At 36.0% G+C, this 18,363-nt stretch overlaps 1 protein-coding gene across 5 annotated transcripts in view; it reads right to left on the bottom strand.

Annotated features, from left to right (window-relative positions):
• Window positions 1-18,363, bottom strand: part of UAP1 (UDP-N-acetylglucosamine pyrophosphorylase 1) — a 45,279-nt gene that overhangs the window by 4,008 nt on the left and 22,908 nt on the right. For 2 of the 5 annotated variants that reach the window (XM_058310036.2, XM_071207547.1), the window contains exons 3-9: window positions 13,686-13,890; window positions 11,086-11,261; window positions 9,465-9,637; window positions 5,013-5,206; window positions 3,893-4,033; window positions 2,896-3,084; window positions 1,688-1,738 (exon numbers count right to left, since the gene is read on the bottom strand). In XM_058310036.2, the coding sequence (XP_058166019.1) occupies window positions 1,688-1,738; window positions 2,896-3,084; window positions 3,893-4,033; window positions 5,013-5,206; window positions 9,465-9,637; window positions 11,086-11,261; window positions 13,686-13,890 (1,129 nt within the window). The remainder of the gene's footprint in view (window positions 1-1,687; window positions 1,739-2,895; window positions 3,085-3,892; window positions 4,034-5,012; window positions 5,207-9,464; window positions 9,638-11,085; window positions 11,262-13,685; window positions 13,891-18,363) is intronic. The other 3 variants (XM_071207546.1, XM_071207548.1, XM_071207545.1) reach the window with 2 other exon arrangements.

The raw sequence follows: 18,363 nt of genomic DNA, 5'->3' as shown, positions 1-18,363 counted from the left end.
TGGATCCCTGGGGGATCCTGAGGAACACAGCTGACCTGGATATAACTTCCCTCCTAGTAAAACAAAGACACCTCAAGAAACCAAGAAGGAAAAACTTTAATAAACAAAGGTAAATTCAAGAGAGTGAAGGCAGAAGCTACTATCAACAATGTAAATCTCAGGATATAGGCACTGCCCCACTCCCCAAATTCTTCAGCCAAATAATCTTTTAACATCTCATACTGCTTTAAGGTGAAAAATAAAATAATACTATTTTGACAGTACCCTTGTTCTATTCTTTCAGAATACCTCTAAGCTGTTTCTTCTCTCACACAAAATTTTTTTTTCCATCTCTCACTTCTAAGTTCTTTTTCCATTTTTCCCATGAGGGCACCCTTCGGAGCTAAGGATTTCTACTATTTGAATCTATGAACTTATTTGGAGTTTAACTTTGACTTCAGTTTAAATATTCTACATATGGCTGAAGTGAAATAAATGGGGAGAGGGAGGTACTAAGTAAAAGATCCCAAACAAGAACTAAATAATGTTTAAAACTTTTTGTATTTTGGCTGAGATACCAATATATAGTTTTCAGGTATAGTTCACTTTTTAGAGTAAAAGCTGTGGTTCAATGGGAAGGACATTTAGAATCAGAACTTTATTTCTTAAATTATAAAAGCAGCTTGCTTCCACATATTAAAAATGATGGATGGGACAGAAAAATGACAAAGATTCTGCATCTCAGTGCACACGGCATAAGGGACATTAGCCATCTATGGCTCCTGGAAGACACTAACAAGATCTGTGAGTCCTCTCCCTTGTCTCTAGGGCCACAACACAGAAATACTTACATTCACATGTACTCGTTGCTACAGGGCAAGGATAAGTGGCCTTGAGAGAAAAAAGCATGTGGATGAAACTGACATCAGTGCTACTCTATTCTAAAAATAACTTTCCAGATCCTTCCCCCTGTACACATTTCCTAAATCATCTTAAAAACTTAAACTAAACCTAATAACTTTTAAATTATAGCAAGAATATCAAGCTGTCTCATTAGCTACAACAAAAATGGCTTTCTCAAACTCTTTGTCAGTACCCAGAAGAGAGAGGATATGTGCACTTCTAAAAGGACCTACTATCAGGACAAAAAGATACTTTCTTTGTGAGCCGGATAATAACTGAATAAAATTAATGTACCATGACAAAAAAGAAGAACAATTTATGTGAGAATTAATCAAAAGAACAATTTTCTCTATATTAAGAACCATTAAACGTGTCAGGAGCAGGTAGCCTTTGTACAGGAAGCATATATCCAATTCGATAATGCTATTTTTATCTTCAGAATGCTATTTTTATCTAAGCTTAAGCTTATGCAAAAAGGAGTCAATTGGGATCCAAATTTGTTCTTCCTGGCTTGTAACTTGCTCTGACTCTTACCTACCATCTATAAATTTGTCATTGCAGGCTCAAATACCTTTGGTCAGATTATTTAGTAAAGCATGCGCCCCATTTCCAGCATGCACAGAGATTCTGAGTTAGTGTCATCCAGACAGACACCTGCCACCAAGTAAGCAGTGTACCCCCACCAAAGTTTTGACCATCCTCTCCCCATACCCCCAAAAGGCAGAGCACTAAACTACAATGCCAGTTAGTATGGAGGGAAGCACAGCCCCATCACCATGCACTGCAGGCAGGCTGGTATATTTACTTGTCATTGACATCAGCTGTGATGGTCTCTGACTTTCCATTTGTAGCACTGCTATGTAGGAATAAATAAGCATTAATGGGAATGGAAACAAATCAAACAATAATAATGAAGTGGGCTGGCAAAATATTTTTGACCAAATGGATATTTATGGTAAATCATAAATTGGGCAAAGGAGACCCAAGAGGGGAGAAAAACAAACTCAATGGCTAAAGATGAAATATGAGGGAGGGCAATATGACATGCCACAGAGCAAGCTTGTTGACAAGACAAAAGCCTGATGGCCTTGGACTGTGAGCCAGAGGCTACCATGCTCCTACTTACGAAAACACAGTTATGGGAGGATAATGAATTCCAAAGGCCAATGTTTTAACATTCATCATGGCATTCTAGCAATTTTATGCATGCAGCCAGCCATTTTATCCCTTAAGACTATAAATTATAGAGCAGAATGTTTTTGACTTAGGTACAGAAACAACAAATGCAAAGGTGCCATTGAAGGCTATATCATGAAATATAAGAACCATTTAGCTTAAAAGTTATTTATCTTGAATAGATAGCTCTAAGTACCTTTATTTAACTTCAAAATACCTAAAACATTTCTAAAATTTGAGTCTCAGGTAATTTAACTGGCATTCACTTCTCTTCTTGGCACCATTCAGGAAAGTAAGACTTTCTCCTACCACGGTGAGACTATGGTGGGCCCACATCTTGTAGGTGGCCTGTGAGTGGTGGGTCTCTGGGAGGGGCTCATAGAAAGCACTTGTAGTGAGCCCACAGATACACAGGCAGCAACAACCAATTCTCTGTGACTGAGCACAGGGATTTACCCTGTAGTATAGTGGAGTACCTATCATGTGGTTTTAATCATATGGCATATCAGAAAAATATCTTCTGACCATTATTTAGTAGGAGTCATTTCATTGACACAGGGAAGGGAGGGAGGAAGGAAGGGAGGGAGGGAGGAAGGAAAGGAGGAAGGGAGGAACGAAGGGAGGAAGGAAGGAAGGAAGACCATGAGCTTCAGAAGAGATTCCTCTCTAAGAGAAAGTAAAACTATCAATCTCTTTGTAATGGACACCTCAGTAACTGCCCACATACCATACTTCAGATCTAGGATCTAGGAATCTTTTCAGAGAGAGAAGAGAAAGATGTCTAAGAGGAAAAGACCAAGAAAACATCCACAAAGAAGAGAAAAGGTATTGACTTACCGGGGAATTGCTGGAAGACGAGAGCCATTTTCATCTATAAAGTGGCCCCCGGCATTGAGGACCCAGCAGTGATGAAGGGACATCAAAGCATGCCTGGCAGTAGTAGGGTTGTCCTTCCCATTCTGACTGTCTGCATTCTTTAGTGGGGAAAACTCATCTTCCCGTAATACTTCATACACCACAAACTTCCTGGAGTGGAACCATACAAGACTTCTTTATTATGAAATAAAACTGCATACAAAACTATCTGACTCCTCTCAACATAGCTAAGCCTTTGTCTTCAATAATATGTTCTCTTAATCCAATTTCAAATATATGCTGAATGAAATACTGCTCATCACTGAACCAAAGAAAGTTGGAATTCTCTTCTCCAAAGCAAAATTGAGAAATTATTTCCTCTCCCAATATAAAACACTTCATCTTCAATCAGAAAGACTGGAAATGTTAATGCAAAAAGCTCAAATTAGTATCTGTTCTGGGGGGAGTGGGGAACATACAAAAAGGATGATTTAGAAATGTAAATGGGAAGATTAATCTTATATAGCTAATTCGCCTTCCATGTTACCATAATGGTCAAATTCACATATTGGTCAAATATGATCTTTTACAGAAAGCCAAATAATCTCAAAATATGCTCACTGAAACATTTACTCATAGGTTAAGACATACCTCAAACACAAAACGGGTCAATCCTTTCGCTCAAACTTTTTAGTCTCTTAGACAAAATAAACGACTTAAACAATTTTGCAGAAGGACCAGAAAATGAACTAATTGATAAAAAGAAAACTGTACTCTCAGGCAACTCAGACCACACTCCTTGATTGGTGGTCTTATACCAGGGAATGATAATGAATCTATACTATATACTCATGATCAAAATGCCATGTCTAACATGTATGCTATCAAATGCCTCTTTAAAACAGTTTCCTCCCTAAAAGAGGAAAGAGCAGCATTTTAGGACATATATTTAAACTTACTGATGCTATTCAAAACATACTTTGCAAACTGGAAGATGTCAAAGACGAATTTTTCCATCTTTATTCCATTTGGTTTGTCTGGCTTAATTAACTGCCCCTGGGAATCCACATATGGAATCTTCTTTTGAGCCACATGGTGCTGCAACTGAGGTTCATAAACACTAGGAAGAAGAAAAAAAGATAGTCACTTTCCAGATTTAAAATGCCAAAAATCTGAAAACACTCAGGAACAAATGCATCAATAACCAATACCAAGAAGTTCAAAGTGAAGAGCATTTGTTATGTCTCTTTCATAATTTCCATGTCTTTTATAAAATGTCTGACTCTTTGCCCCAACTTTCCCAACTGCGATCCCTTCAAGTACGGGATGGAAATATGAATATTAATAGTCACTACGGATGAACACAGTTATAAAAATCATAGTGGACTGGGAAATGTTTTAGAACTGGAGTTGATATACTAAAGCAGAGCTCTTTAACTTTTAAATAGAAGACAGTCATCTTGAATGTTTAAAAGCTACCAAGTGAAAAATTAGCAAGGATGTTGCTCATTTAAATATCTGGTTGAATAAAACAGCTATTATTTTACCCTTATGGCATTAACATGCTGAATTTCACTCAGGGTTCAAGTTTATTTTTCTTTACTCTTTAATACACTAGTTCCAAAATGCTAGTCTGGGAGCCAACAGCATGAGAATTTTGTAGCAGTTTTGTTGTTTTTTGTTTGTTTTTTTGAATGCAGATGCCCTGGATCTTTCCCCAGAAATTCTAATTCAGTAGGTATAGGGCAGACATCTGTCATTTTCAAAAGCTCCCAGTTGTGGTCGGGACAGGATGTTTCATTTCTTATTTTTGCTCCTTCGGAACCTATCATTGCTGAAGGGAGGGGAGAGCAAGAAGAGAGGAGAGGAATGCTTTGGACTCCAATTAATGGATTAGGGGATGGGTTCCTACTAATACACACCCTATGATATATCTTACTGAAAACTACCATGTGGGATAAATTTACATTTGATAAAGGTGGTTCTTACAAAAGAAGATGAATTCTGTGAAATATGGAATTGGGGCATCTGACTACCTCTCGAGTGAGTTTGTAATTAACAATATAGAAAGCAACACAAGGCCCCCAGTTTGACCATACTTGACTACATCTCTCAGAAACGGTATAGTGAAGAAATGGTTGGCGATGTTCCCGGCATTGAACAGCAGCCGTCCATCTAAGCTTCTTTTTTGTGCTGTTGCCAGGGAAATCTCGCTATATTCTACCACCTGGTACACTCCATCCACTCGGCAAACCACTCCAACTGGTTCTGTAGGGTTTGTCTTCTCTACCACCTGTCCACAAAAGAAAGAACAGTAAAGGAAGAAAGTCCATCAAATGCTATCTGGACATTTGCTACTTTCAAAGCCACATTATGATTTTGCTTAGTCTTTAAGATATTAAGTCAAGAGGAATCTTTAACTTTAGATAATCATTCAATCATCTTTATATCTTTGATAGAGTACTTTCCAATTAGAAATGAGGTAAATTTTCTCCTTCCTACTTATCACACAGCTAAACCATAGAATAGAAGTTCTATTATACACATCTAGCCCAAAGAAAATTATAGAAGTAATGAAATGAGGAGTCTATATCCCCCAAATATTTTTTATTTTTTAACTTATCCTTAACCACGCTCAGCTACTTTAAGAATAAATGAAATGAAATTTCACTGGGATTCACAAGAAGAAATGTGATTCAAGAAGTAAGGAATTTTTGTCTATCATTTTATATTTTCCAAATCATTACTTCAATTGAAAATGGCGTTTCTTTAATTTGGTTCATGAATACAGCATAATCCTTGTTTTTCAGGGACCTGGATTAGAGGTAGAGGGGTTAAAAAAGATAGGTCCTGGGCTCCCATTCCAACTTCAGTCAGAAAAAGCCCACTCATGTTTGTCTGGTTTGCATACTGGATTTTATCTGAAGTAACTCTGTGCTTTTAAAAAAAGTTTGAAAACCAGTGTGTGATAATCTATCAATGGCACTAGACTGATAGGAAGCTGAGAGAAGGATGTGTATTAAAACAGAGGGAGAATGTAAGAGTACTTTATTTGAAAAAACCTCAAATTCTATCTCACTATGCTAATCCCACACAGGAATCACTAACCTAAATTACATGATTAGAATAAAATTATAAAAAACTGTATGCAATGCACTAATATTTAACCAAGGTTATATGAGATGAAACAATAAAAGATATTTGAAGATTTTGTTTTGTTTGCCCTATCCATTTAACAATTCAGCAGGCTTCCAGAGTATTTTTAAAAATCTATCCCAATTAGAAAAATTTGTCCTATATATGCATAAAATTATACCAATAAAGTTATAAGTTTTCTTCAGTAAATGATTTCTTAACATCAATACAGTCAGTAACCGTCTCTTTCAGACAACTAAGGCCACTATTAAGAACTTCGTTTACACAGCAATTAGAGATATAGGCAATGAGTCTAGCTCAGTGAGGCAGGGCTACTGGATATGCAAGCCTGCTGTATAGTTTCACTGTTTGCCACCCAGAAAGGAGCATGGTATTCAATGAAAAGAAACTTTCTAACAAGGAAATGGATTAAACAGGAGGAAAGCATAATACAGCAAAAGAGTTTAAAGCAATCATGGGCCTATTTGTAACTTTTTTCTATCACCCCATCACTACCTCTTACTTCATATGCTCTACAGTAGGTATCTTTCTAGATGGAATTTGGAATAGATTCCTATCATTCCTATAAAATAAAAATAGGTTACTTTTCCAATCACGCCTATAAACCCCTTCTCCTGACCAGCCATGAAAAATAACATGAAGCACACTCATATTTTATATTTCCAAACTGTTAATCTACCCATGAAAGTTTTACATATATAACAATTAATGAATATCCTAATGTTACAGAAGCCTAAATTATAGAAAAAAAGCACTTGTAAACTATATAAAGTTGGAAGTCAGTTTATATTATACAGAAAAGATACAGTATAAAATTAAGTTTATTCAACTTTCCACAAGTTTAAGAGAAGCTGAGTCCAAATGAACATTATAACCTCAAAGTTACTGTAACTGTTTTACAAAATGATCTGCAATTAATGATATTTCCTACCCTTTTAGCTCTGTGCTTTTTGCAAGCCACCGCTTTAAGTCTTTTCTCAAAGCTCTCACTCCATAAAAAAAATAAAACAACCACTTAACACACTAAGAAAGGAGTCTACTAAAGAAATACTGCAAAGAATTCTACTACCATATTATGAATCTCTCCCTAGATTAGGTGTTTTAAAATATATTTTTAATACCTTGATTTTCTTATTTAAAAGGGGGGAAGCATATTACCTAAATGGTTTCTAACATTTCTAAAAGTTTTTTAACATATACCACCTTGTCATATTTTGGTGCCATCTGAATATTTATTTACTCGTTCATTGAGTGACCATCACGTTATGTACCAGAACAGGGCTTAGCAATGAATCTGCAGAGAAGACTAAGACTGAATTTGTTGTAGAGGACTCATGGGTAGTGGAGATGAATGACTGGTTAACACTTGCATTTCTATGTGATTAGTGGACTAACAAAAGTTAGTGCACTAATTTGAAGTTTGAGCTGATGGAAAAAACAAATCTAAAGAGTTTGGTTTTATAATATGGTATGGTACTAGGAGCTAGGAAACATGAATACTAATCCTGGTTCAACTAATATGATGAATGACCTTAAGCCTTGGACTTATAAAGTACTGGACTATAGCATGCTCATTTCTGAGATCTAAGTGGTTGACCAGAAGATGATCTGAGAGGTTCCCCTCCAGGTTCAACTCTCTCTAGCTGTATAGAATTTAAATTGATTCTGAAACTCAGAGCAGTAAAAATTTGAAATCATATTTTAGAAAGAAGACTGACACCAAGTGGAACAAAATCAGAAATACACTTGTTTGTTTCTTTTGTTTTTAAAGCTTAATAGTTACCTAAAATTCAATACACTGTTTCTTTTACAGCTTAGCAGCACTTACAATACAGATATTCATAGAGTATTAGAAGAGACAGATCAGTTTTTGCTACCATAAAAAAGCAACTCTTTTATTTTCAGAGTCAGGAGTCATCTTATTAGATCTCCAATCTCTCTATAACTTGAATTCATAAATTTAAGACTTCAGTCTCTGGATGTGACTTTACAAAAGAGTTATCAATTAATTTTGAGAAAAATGACATTTGTATAACAGAAAATCTCCAATCAGGAATACGGTATGTCTCTAATGGCAGGTCTTTTTTTTAAACCCAGATATTTCAAATGTATGTATAGTCTGATTTGTTTTTATCAAAAGTCTGTATAGATTCTACTTTTGGCAGAATATTATAAAATTATTCTAAATTTTCTACTACCACACTTATGTTTTCATTTTTTATATTTAACTTTATAATCTATTTTAATTTGATTTTGTTATGGTCTTAATCTTATCTTAATTTTAATTATTCCACCTCATTCATTGAAAGTACATTCTTTCCCCAATTTAAAATGTCCTTATTTTTATATATTGCATTCTTTTATATACATGCACTTGTTCTGACTGATCTATTATTTCCATTAATCTTTTTTTTTTTTTGGTGCCAGTACCAGACTCCTAATTACTTCTTTGATAATCCATTTTAGTAACTGGTAAATTGTTTCCAACCATCTCTCCTCTTATTATCTTTCTTTTTTCAACATTTTCCTGGCCAATTTTATACATTTATTCTAAACTTTTTAATCTGTTTGTCAAATGTCCCCATAATAGTCTCACTGGGATTTTAATTGGGATTGTGTTATACTTTAATTTGATGAGAATTGATCCTTTTACAGACTTAAATCTCACCATCCAGGAAAGTAATATTTATATGTCTTTTCTAAGTCTTCTGAAGTGTTAAAGTCTTGTATGTTTCCTATTTCATCTCTATGTATATTACACTTTTTGTTTGCTACCATAAAGGCAGGCCTCCTATATCTTCATCTGTGTGATTAAAACAAATGTCAAAAAGAACACTGCCAAGAACAGGGCCTTGTAAAATGTCAGCTAACTTCCCTCCATCTTAGTATCAGCACGTTTGTGGTCATTCAAACAGTTATTAATCTCCTTAATTGTCCTCATCCCCAACCTACATATTTTCATCTATTCACAAGAATATTATCAAGAGATACCTTGTCAAATGTCTTGCTGAAGTGTAAACCTACTATTTCTACCATATTTCTCTTATCTACTGCGCCAGTAACTTTATCATAGGAAGAAATTGGGTTAATATGACCAAATACAAGTTGATACAAATGAATTCATCCCAGGCTAGACATGATCATTCACTTTCCCAGGTACTTTCAAATCATTCTCACATGTTTTAAACTCTTGGGATTGACAAGTATATAACACTTCTTCTGTAATCAAATGTTGCCAATTTAAGAAAAAAAGGGTGTGTGGATAGTTTAATTACCTTAGAGAAATGAATGGTTCAGAAATATTGAGATCACCCTAAAAAATCTAGTTTGGCTGCTGGAATGTACTGACAGAGAAAGACCATTTTAAACCTCACTATGACTGAGAAAGGAATTACCTTTGCTCCACAGTCTGCTCCTTTCTGAATGCAAAATCCAATGAATCGTGGATCTGCCACTTTTACTAATATGTTATCAACACAATAGACATGAATACTCCAAATGCCTCTTTGCTCCATATCTTCCACAATATTCTGGGCTGCAAGAGCCCGATAAAGACCACCATTCCCATCTAGAAAATAAAACAGCCCACAGTAGCACACCAAAACCCATTATATCAATAACTCAAAGATTATTTAATGTCACCATACTGGAGCGTGAAGATCTCTGAGGGCCAAGTTTCACATTACAGGGCCAAAAAAGCCCTGAATATCATCAAGGAAGGCTTCAGATGTCAAAAAGTTAAACTACACGCTTCTGAGCATTATTTAGTATAGTATCCAGAGAGTAACATTATTAATGTAGAACCAGGCAACCCCAAAGGTCACACTTTTTTTTTTTTTAATCAATCTTTTTAATAATCTGGCCTGTAAAATATTGTGAAATATAAATTTTTTACGAAACAATGATTATTTCATAAGATTTCAAGTTAACATCTATGTGATTAAAGTTAGCTGAGTATTTGACAATTGCCCCAATACTGACAATTTCTTCCATCCCAAAAAGACAAATATGTAAGCATTTTATACCAAATAAGAAATCAGATTATAATGGTCAATGATTTTTTACACATCTAATTTTAGTGCTATTTCTACCTACTTCTTCCCTCAGCAACCTCAGCCCCAGTTTAAATGATGAGGAAAAACTAGATAACATCACAAAAAAGAGCTAATAATTGTAAACTCTTTCACTAATTAAAAAGAATTACAATGAAATAAAAGCCTACATCTAGAGGTCACCACTGCTACTACTACTTACTGCCTTTCAGCCTTCCCTCCAAGTATAGATTCACAGAGATAAGAATCTGTCCATATCTCTATTTTTATAATTGGGATCTTACTCAGTTTTTCACATAAATAATATAGCCATGAACATCGCAATACATAAAATACTGACCAAAAAGAATGAATATTTTGAATGATACTCAATTGCTCTTTAGAACAGACTTCTGGCAGTGGCCACCAGAGGTTCTCAAGGCAGGGAGACGGAATAATAGGTGTAACATGGGGCATTTTTTGGACATTTGGAATTGTCCTGCAAGACATTGCAATGACTGATACAGGCTGTTATATATTTTGTCAAAATCTATAAAATAGTGTGGGGCAAAGTGTAAACTATAATGTAAACTATAGTCCTTGGCTAGTAATAATACAATGCTTCAACATGTGTTCATCAATATTAACAAATATTCCATGTTAATGAAAGATGTTGTTAATGTGGGAAAGTGAGGGAGGGGGAGGCGTGGTATATATGGGAATCCCCTTTTTTGATGTAACACTTATGTAATCTAAAGCTTCTTTAAAAATAAAAACAAATTTAAAATTTTTTTAAATTTTAAAAAGTATTTGAGAGAGTATCCATTTCAGGTCTGGTCATTTTCATTTTTTTTAAGAAGCTGCCAAATTCAAATATATATATTAATTTTTTAACAGCCATATTACCTTATCAAAAAGAAAATCAAAACTTAATGATTTATATACAGTCATATCTAGCTGCCATTAAATAAGGAAGATTACAAACCTGGAGCCATAGAAACTTTGCTCTTCTCTTCTAAAATAATTTTCCCATCAAACTTCATAGCAGGCAGCATTCCTTGCTGAAAAAAGATTACATTCTCTTTTTTTAAACCAAAGTACTTGTGCTTTATGAAGAATTCCTTTGTAGATTCCATTGTTCTGCCACTGGTCATTATATACCTTGCAAGAAAAAAAAAATAGCTCTTCTAAGCAGTAGTGCTATGTAAATTAAGGAGAAAAGAAATTTTCTATTTCCCAGGCTAAAAAAATCTTAAGAGCAGTGCTTTTTCTTTTGAGTTCCTTCATTCTTTTCTGTATAAGACACATTCTTTAGCTGCTACCCAAAGGGAATTTCTTCCAATAACTTTATCAGTTCTTATAAATAAATCTAGCTATTGATTTTAACATATGTCCCACAACAGAGAACCTATAAGAGTCTTAAGTATTTTAGAATTCTGTAGAAAGCATGTTTTATATTTAAAAACTCCTAAATAAATGGGGAAAAAGTAGTAGTAACTGTAATAAATTCTAATGATCTCTTACGGTTCTTATTAAAATTGTGAAATGGAATCTGGACTCTATTCTCTACTCACTCTTCATTTAGAACCATAAAGTCTAATTATACCCTCTGTTGTTATAAAACTCTAACCCATGCTAGTGTGGCAAAAAAGAAACATTATCTAAAACCAAAATTAGTGACTGCAGTGGCTTTTGTCCTACTAGAATGTGAACTACATATACGTAGGGATTTAGTCTGGTTACTGCCATATCCCCAGAATCTAAAAGCAGATACTCAAAAAATATGTTTTGAATGAATGAATGAATGAAGAAAATAGTACAATTCCCCACTATAGTAGGTATCTGTAACCTTAGCAAAATATCCTGGGCATTTTGAACTCAAGTATAAATAAAATATAAATATTTGAGTTCAAAAGAGGTGGCTAACTGCCTACATAAGAAAAGATCAGCAATTCTGAGTTGTGAGAAGATGGGAGAAAGGGGGGTTGGGAGAGGTGGGGAGAAAGACCATGATATTGGAGGGCAGGGCTGTAGGTGGAATGTTGGCCTCTAAGAACACAGATGTCGCTCACAAACTCCCATAGGGACCAATATGAAAAAACAGGTCATAGCAGGTCAACATTTGTGTTGAGAAGAACTAGAAAAGCTGGAAAAATCACAAGCATACTTTTTAAGGCATTAGAGAAATGCAGAAGCAATGTGAATTGGAATAAACTTCAAGAGAGGGAGACTCTTTCAAAGGGTAACTGAGGATTTGTAGCTGTCTTTTCCTGAGGGCATTTGCTGATTTGGGTACTGGCTAGTGATAGAAAAGTCTGATCTTGGATAAAGCACAAGGTCATTGCTGGGGGACAGAGAAACAAGCACAGATTTGATTGGTCACAAGGGGCTGAAGTGACAATATTAAGGACTTGAAGGGCCTCTTCCATACAGTTGGCTCCACTCCACCCCCAAAAAGTGCTAACTTCTAAAGAGGTTCTGGGGCAGGAGGATTAAAGAGCTAAACCAAAAATTTCTAAAAAGCAGAGAATTCCCTATAGTCTCTTCGTGCTTAGGATACAAACACTGGGCAAGGGAAGGGCCATATGAACACTTCATACTAGCAGAGACTGAGAATACACATTTAGCCCATAGCAGAGAAATCAGTGGAGAACAAAGTATGGAGTGACACTTGCTAAACTTTGCAGCTGTATCTGGCAGGAGGCTAGAGAGCCTGATTAATAAGGATGTGAGTTTCTAGACTGAGACAGCCCAGAGCAGTGGCTGAAAACAAATCCATAACAACAAAATCATGAAATTTCAGATACTGAGGATAAGAAAAGAAACTAAATGTTCTGAGGAAGAGAGAAATAAAAAGAATGGGAATCAGAATTGCATTTGACTTCTCTCCACACTGCTGGAAAAATTATGAATCAAAATAAAGTTTCTAGGGAAGTTGATTTGGCCCAATGGATAGGGTATCCGCCTACCACACAGGAGGTCCAAGGTTGAAACCCAGGGCCTCCTGACCCATATGGTGAGCTGCCCACGTGCAGTGCTGATGCACTCAAGGAGTGTCGTGCCACGCAGGGGTGTCCCCCACGTAGGGGAGACCCACGTGCAAGGAGGCAACCCGTAAGGAGAGCCACCCACCGCGAAAAAAGTACAGCCTGCCCAGGAATGGCACCGCACACAACGGAGAGCTGACGCAGCAAGATGACGCAACAAAACGAGATACAGATTCCGGGTGCCACTGACAAGAATACAAGCAGGCACAGAAGAACACACAGCGAATGGACACAGGGAGCAGACAATGGGGGGGCGCAGGGAAGGGGAGAGAAATAAATAAAAAATACATCTTTAAAAAAAAAAGTTTCTAGACTGAGAGATGGTCAGATAGGGATATAAAATCAGATAAGAGTATATATTATGCAATTGCTATAGGGGTCACCTGCCTAGCTATAATAATTAGCAGATATAGTGAATTATACCTCCCAAGAAAATCAGTAGTAAGAGAAGATATATCCACTTATAAGTAAAGTATACAAACATTTTATATCTTTAAAATGTTCTGACACATTCCCATAATCATGTGACATATCTTACCATGGGATGGTACACTTTTTGCCATGATATTTTTCAGCTAACTGCTGTAGCTTCAGGATACGCTCTGCTTGAATCTGAAAAAGTGTTTTGTGTGATGGCAAACCAACATCATACATCCCTTTAGGATATGCAACGCCGAGTCTTGTCCCCTGACCACCAGCTAGAAGAAGAACTGCTACTTTGTTCTGAGAAATCTGGAAAAGTCCTAAAAGAGAAAGCACTTATATCACAAAAGGTCTATAATTCAACATTTTAAGATTATACATACATGGGTTGGCAGCAAACAAGGAATTTACATGGAATCATGTATTAACTCTCTTGTTAATAAAAAATATTTTCATTATTAACATTGCTGAATTTATATAACCCAACCAAACACCAAACAATGAATGACACACTTAAATAAACTAATAAAATATTTTTTCTGGTAACATCAGAAAGCAAGGATCCAAGAGACGTTACAGATATTTTGCAAGTACTTGGGTACTTATTAGATGTGGCAGGGCAAGAAAAAAAATGATACAAAGGTTTCAGAAAGAATGATGATGCTAATTACCTCCAGCCTATAAATCAGTTATAATTAATTAATCAATAAGCATGCACATATACTAGGCAAGCTACTACATAATAAATATAAAGAAACGAAACTCTCAGTTACGAAGGCAGTATAGTACAATGAGTAGGAACATAGGCTCTGAAATCAGGATGCCTGTGTTTGAAATTCAACTCAACTCAACTGGCTTCAGGGATTACCTGCAAAGGGGACGAAGGTACCCTGTAGGGTGATGGAACTGTTCTGTGTCTTGATGGGGGTGGTAGTTATGTGGGTTGTATATATTGTTAAAATTCATAAAACTAGTGCATTTTATTGCATACAATCCATACTTGAATAAAATTCATTAAAATGCCCTTTTTAAAAAGTGAGCCCCCCCAAAAAAGTGAGCCATCTACAACAGCTCAGAAAGATGTGAGACTCAAAGACTTTTTGTTGCTGATTTAACTCTTCTGTCTGGAAGCCCGTCAGTTTCCACTAGTCAAACATTCAGCAGTAGGTAGTAATCAAATATAATGCCTGAATAAAAATGTTAAATAAATTCAAGACAGATTTAAGATTCAAATGCAGAAAAAAGAAAAAAATTAAAAAAGCTATTGAAAGACACAGACTCTCAATTTGGATTTTAAAAAATCCATATAGCATTTCTAAGATCTACCTTGTCACTCAAAGGTAGATAGTCAGCACCACAAGGCAGAGTAGTTTGTGGGAAAAGCATGGAGCCTGGGTCTCTGGGAAGATCGAAAAACTGAAGTTTCAGATGAGATTAAAGCAATGGTTAATTTTTTTCTGTCTTTATCTTCAATATTTTATATTCATTAAAATTCTCAGAAATTTGGTAAACAAAGCCAGCCTACTACCCAAGGTGGAAGGGCAAGACAGAGGGTGCATTGGTGGCCACTATCAATTATTACTATTACTATATTGTTTTTTTTAAATCCTTAGGTAATGTGGGTTTATCTAATATAACAACTTTATGCTTGAGATGTTTTCAATGTATCAGATTTTCTTAAAGCTTATAAACTAGTACATTAAGAATTTAAATAGGGAAGCGGACTTTGCTCAGTGGTTAGGGCATCCATCTACCACATGGGAGGTCCGCGGTTCAAACCCCGGACCTCCTTGACCCGTGTGGAGCTGGCCCACGTGCAGTGCTGGTGCACACAAAGATTGCCCTGCCACGCGGGGGTGTCCCCGCGCAGGGGAGCCCCATGTGCAAGGAGTGCTCCCCGTAAGGAGAGCCGCCCAGCGCAAAAGAAAGTGCAGCCTGCTGCACTTACAGAGAGCTGACACAACAAGATGACGCAACAAAAAGACACAGATTCCCATGCCGCTGACAACAACAGAAGTGGACAAAGAAGAAGACGCAGCAAAGAGACACAGAGAACAGACAACTGGGGAGGGCGGGTGGGCGAGGAGAGAAATAAATAAATCTTAAAAAAAAAAAAAAGAATTTAAATAAATACCCTAAATAAGCCCACTATATAACCAGAAGTGTCCCCAGTACAGATTCTACCTTTTTTTCCTCCATTAGTGAATAAGAATAGAAAAAGGACATTATTCAGCAATTATTATAGCTGGGTTTCTTCACAATTAAATATTTTAAAAGCATATTCTATATTTCTATAATTTTCACTTTTGATATAAAGCTGACCTTAGCTACCTGAGACTTAATTTGCTCTCTTTCTTTCTTGCCTAGAAACTGAAATGTCATGTTATCTCCACAGCAATTATCTGTACTTTAGTAGAGTTTGAAAATAAGAAAATGAGAGTAGGAATAACATTAAACTCCCAAATACTAACTATAATAAAAAAGTAAGTATAATTTCTCCCATTTTAGAGCTAATAGTCTCAGGAGTTAAGAGCCTTGCCTAAAGTTGCATAGGTATAAATGTGAACCAGGATTAGAACCCAGCTCCTGGACCTATTTACCACGACACTACACTGTTTCCAGCAGGCTCTTTCTCTTATCCAAACATTTAACAGACATATTATAGCAACTTTTAGGTACGTAAACTTTCCTCCCAATTTGTTGCCCTTTCTTACCTTTTCCACTGAATTCATGAGAAATTGTGCTGTTTTGGTGGGGTTTTTTTTAAGTTTGTCTTCTGCATAACCTTATGGAGAAAAGCTGCTGAGCATGGAAGAGCAAGCATTCTCTAAAACTTTCCAAACACAGAAATTTCTAACAGCATTCAGGGTCTGTATCCACCTTAAGTAAGCCCAACTCCACCTTATAACAAAGATTGACTGAGACAGGAATTTCGTTATTCCCTGAGTTTAAAAAAAAATTATGGTTTCTAGGGAATAAATTTAATCCTGTTATCAATGACCTAAAAAGCATTTTAAAATACAAGTCCATAATCCCTTAGCTAAATCCTTAGGGTCAGATTTGCTTTAGAATGCAGAAGTCTTCAAAATTCAGAAAAGGAATATAGTACATATATCAGACATTATATCCTCAGCAGATCTTGTTCAACATCAAGTTTTTAAAATAGCTTCATGTCTGTTGAGCTCAGGTTTCACTGTAAAAAATACTTTACCTAGTCTGGCCCAGTCACAAAAAAAGTATCTCACCCAGCCTTTTTGAAATTGCATACAATCATTTAACACCAAAAGTATCAGCATCAAAAATACTTCTCAGGGGCCTCCAGGAAGATGATGGACTAGAAAGACCCAGGACTCTCATCCCTCCCAGAAAAACAGCTAGAGGACAGGTGGAAATGACCTGGAAAAAAAATCTTCTAGGATTTAGGACACCAGGGGGAAGACCGGACATCACCCAGAAGAGAGAGGGGCAAAGGAAAAGAATCTCGATGGTATAATTTCTCCCTCCCCAAGGCCCTTCAAAGTGGGTCTGCAACCCATTACTGGTCCAGTGCCCAGCTTTGAGCAACTAATAGGGACAATCCTAAAACACATATCAGGTTAAATCAAGAATCAAAGAACAGTAGTAATATAAAGCCTCCTGCCACTAAATCCTTATGAAAGAGAGAGAAATTGAGCATCTGAGTTAAACTCACCATCCTAATCAGATGCCTAGACATCAGCAGAAAAAATTATGACCCATACTAAAAAAATGGAAGAAATGGCCCAAGAAAAGGAATATATCAATGATTTAAGACAACTAATCACCAAGATGCACACAAATTTCCGAAATCAAATTAATGAGTTGAAAAGAAAATATGGCTAAAGAGATAAAGGACATCAAGAAGACACTGAGCAAGAACAAAGAAGAATTTGAAAACGTGAAGAGAAAAGTAACAGCTCATGGGAATGAAAGACACATTAGGTGAAATAAAAACACATTAGAGGCATACAACAGCAGACTCAAAATGATAGAAGAAAGAATAAATGATACAGAAGACAGAACAGCTGAGATTGAAGAGAGATAAAAATAGAAAAAATTGAGCAGGGGCTTAGGGAATTGAATGATAACACAAAATGCAACAACATACATGTCATTGGAATTCCCAAAGGAGAACAGAAGGGAAAAGGGGAAGAAAGGGTATTTGAGGAAATAAGGGCTGAAAAATTCCCAACTCTCATGATAGAAATGATCTTACATGTCCAAAAGGCATAGCATAGCCCAATCAGAATAAATCCAAATAGACCTACTCTAAGACACATACTACTCAGAATGTCAGCCGTCAAAGATAAAAAGAAAATTCTGAGAGCAACAAGGAAAAAGCAAACCATCACATACAAGGGACACCTAGTAAGACTTAGTGTGGATATCTCATCAGAAACCATGGAGGAGAGAAGACAGTAGTATGATACAATTAGGATACAGAAAGAGAAAAACTGCCAGCCAAGAATTCCTCATCCAACAAAACTGTCCTTCAAATATGAAGGTGAGTATAAAATATTCACAAGTGAAAAGAAACCAAGAAAGTTCATAAAAAAGAACTCAACTTTGCAGGAAATAGTAAAGGGAGCCTTACAGCCTGAAAGAAAAAGGCAGGAGAGAGAGGCTTAGAAGAGAGTATAGAAGAAAGAATAGCAGACAGGGTAACCAAAAGAGTAAAAAGACAACCAAAAATAATATATGACATATGAAAAACAAAAATAAGATGATGGAAGTAAATAATTGTAATTATAGTAATATCATTGAATATGAATGGA

This window comes from Dasypus novemcinctus, chromosome 13 (genome assembly GCF_030445035.2).
Source record: "Dasypus novemcinctus isolate mDasNov1 chromosome 13, mDasNov1.1.hap2, whole genome shotgun sequence".
Taxonomy (NCBI): domain Eukaryota; kingdom Metazoa; phylum Chordata; class Mammalia; order Cingulata; family Dasypodidae; genus Dasypus; species Dasypus novemcinctus.
This window is presented reverse-complemented; position numbering and strand designations above follow the sequence as displayed.